Source organism: Rhea americana, unplaced genomic scaffold, assembly GCF_003343005.1.
Source record: "Rhea americana isolate MKP2758 unplaced genomic scaffold, rheAme1 scaffold_28, whole genome shotgun sequence".
NCBI classification, from domain to species: Eukaryota; Metazoa; Chordata; class Aves; order Rheiformes; family Rheidae; genus Rhea; species Rhea americana.
The window spans coordinates 412,027-414,752 of NW_028186401.1; the positions used below are offsets into that span (position 1 = coordinate 412,027).

The following is a 2,726-nucleotide window of genomic DNA, read 5'->3' on the forward strand; positions in this document are numbered from 1 at the left end:
AAAAACAAAAAAAGGTCTTGTTTGTATTTTAAGGATTTGTTTCAACTTGTAATATGTTCCTTCCTACTCACAAAAATACAGAAATTACTGACAGTGATGCTTGACGTGATTCATTAAATAAGCAAAATACCATTCTTATTAATGATTTTTTTTTCCTTCTGGAGATTTTGTGATCTTGATTTAGGCTTATAAAACCGACTAAAATAGTATGCTAATATTGGTACAAATAACTTTGCCAGTAATGTTATTTCATTAAGACTGAAAGTCGTTAGCAAAACTCATAGGATTACAATTCCATACCACAAGGTGTCTAACAACTTCATAATGTTCAGATATTTCCCTGAAGATTCAGAAGGCAAAAAATGTTTAACAGTTTTATTCAAGGAATTCCAGTACCTGGCTACACACTTAACAATCAGAAACGAGACCCAAGGACATTACTATTTCTTTGGACCCTCTTTCCTCTCACACACACACAACTGCAGTGGAAGATTACTCTAATGCTAAAATGATTTATTGGTAAGTTATCTAACAGCAGTGGCCCAAACGTCATTTGTAGGGAGACTCGGCAGAACCCATCCTGGAGGGATGCAGCTTCCTTCCGGGTGGTCAGCTGGCACCAAGTACTGATCCCATTCATGCCTTTAACGGAAAGAGTGTTGTTTGAGAGGATATCCATTCCAATTCAACTTTGTAAATAAGATTTATTATATACCCACATGCATAYTTTTTCATACCAAACAACATACAAATCCACTATAAATTGTACACTCCAAAACAAATGCAAAAAATTAAATTCGCATATTGTACATGAAATACATGGCAATACACACAAGTGCACTCTGCCTCACAGTGGAGCCTGCTGGTACAACTTTATCAAGCTAGAAGCAGTGTATACTTAGCTGAAAAAACAGGAAAAGAATGCATCAGATGTAACTATATTTGGAGGTTAAGGAACTAAAAGGACTAATTTTACAATCTCAACAGACGATAGCTGTCATCTCAGATAATAAAATATTTTGTTTGTTTTTACCTGATCTGGATTAGAGCTGGTACAGAATGCTCAGCTTGTAAGTAATAGTCTCTGAAGGGCTGCAGTAGATGGGCTAGAGGAAATTCATCTGTTAAAACACGTAGAAATTGTTCAGTAAAAGCCTTCCAATTCTAGTAGGTCTCAGAAGCTCAACACACATCAACTCATAYGCTATGCCCCAGCTAGAGCTTAGAACTATTTTCCTATAAAATATAGTAAGGATTATTTACATGTTTTGCACATCATTATCATCATTATCTGTACTGCAACAGAGAAGCCAAGAGCAGTAAAACTTTTCCTGCCTCCATCCTCTGAAAGTGGTGAACACACAGATACTGAATCTTTACAGATTACCCAGGCCACACATATCGAATCACCAGAAAAAAGCATCTGCTGAGTGCCTGAAGTCTATCTGTTCTGTTCATTCCAAATTCAGCTTAATCTGCAATCTCTCCTTGCAAAAAATTATGAAACCAGCCTGAACAGCTAGCCGTTCCTCCTACCTTGCATTTAATAATTTGTTAAAATCAATTAAACTCTTTCACTATCTTTATCTTATCKTTTCCTCAGAACTTAAGTTATTCCTGCAGATGATTTCTTTCCCCTCTAATTCATGTTTGCACTTTAACTTTAGCTCCCTAAAGGTGAAAAAAATAACAACAGTAAACAAGCAGAATATACCTGGATCCCCGAACAGTTTGGAATCAATTTCACGTTTTTGCTGTAGAAGTTTTTCCCTTTCCTTCTTCTGTTTCTTTTCCATTTCTCTCTTCCTTTCTTCTTCCTGTTCTCCCTCCAGCATAACTCTTAAAGCCCGCTCCTCAGCTTCGTATAGCTCTGTACGATTTTTGAGCAACTTTCTCAGACTCTCCACTTGACTTTCAAAYGCTTCATCTGCCGAGGGAGGCGGACAAACACCTGAACAGAAAGAGAATTAAGCCAGAATTTTTAAATTCAGAAGGAGCTTTCTTACCAGACCTAAGAGCGGATTTTGAAGATTTCAAACAAACGTAAGCTTAACGTTGCTAAGAACGATCCTGCTGTATCAAGAAGGAGCTTGCAAATCAAGGAACGCAACCAACGCATTCTCTTCGTCATTCAGATCTTTTATAGCTATCTTTGCACAATAACGTAGCTATAATCGCTAATAAAGGAGCRTTTTTCTCAAGCTGCACCTTGCTCGCCGGGGCGCAGGTTAGGACACCCGCGCGCACGTGGCGTTACACCTCGCGCGGCAGCTCCGCGAATGTCTGGTGATTCACCTTTCCTCGCAGCAGCCTCCTTCCTCAGCTTCCTCAGCTTCTCCAGAGCGCGGAGGATGTCCACCATCCTCTTCGTATCGGCCTGCTTCTTCCTTACTTCCGACARGACGCTGTCGGCGGCGGCTTTGAGCTCCCGCTCCTGCGAGGGGAAGACAGAAACGCGCRGGGATGGGCGAAGCGGCCCGCGCGGAGCGGGACGGCGCGCCCGGGACGGCGAGGGAAGCGCGAGCGAGACGACGCGACGTCCTGCCGGCGCAGCCGCAGCGGGGAAGCCAACGACCCGCCGCCCCGGGTTTTTATGAAGAAAAGGAGACGCTTCAGGGCGGCGGGAAAGGGAAGGAGGGGAGCGGAGGAGCGCCAAGCGACGCGAGGCCCGCGCCGGTGCGGGGCTCCGCGAGGCCGCGGCGCGGCCAGGCCGCGGCAGCGCTCCC

At 43.4% G+C, this 2,726-nt stretch overlaps 1 protein-coding gene across 1 annotated transcript in view; it reads right to left on the minus strand.

Moving 5' to 3' along the window:
* Positions 1-361: 361 nt before the first annotated feature.
* PDCD7 (programmed cell death 7) overlaps positions 362-2,726 on the minus strand; it is a 3,944-nt gene continuing 1,579 nt past the window's right edge. The window contains exons 2-5 of the mRNA XM_085308749.1: positions 2,296-2,434; positions 1,715-1,951; positions 1,034-1,121; positions 362-642 (exon numbers count right to left, since the gene is read on the minus strand). Coding sequence (XP_085164875.1) covers positions 525-642; positions 1,034-1,121; positions 1,715-1,951; positions 2,296-2,434 — 582 coding nt within the window. The 3' untranslated portion in view covers positions 362-524. The remainder of the gene's footprint in view (positions 643-1,033; positions 1,122-1,714; positions 1,952-2,295; positions 2,435-2,726) is intronic.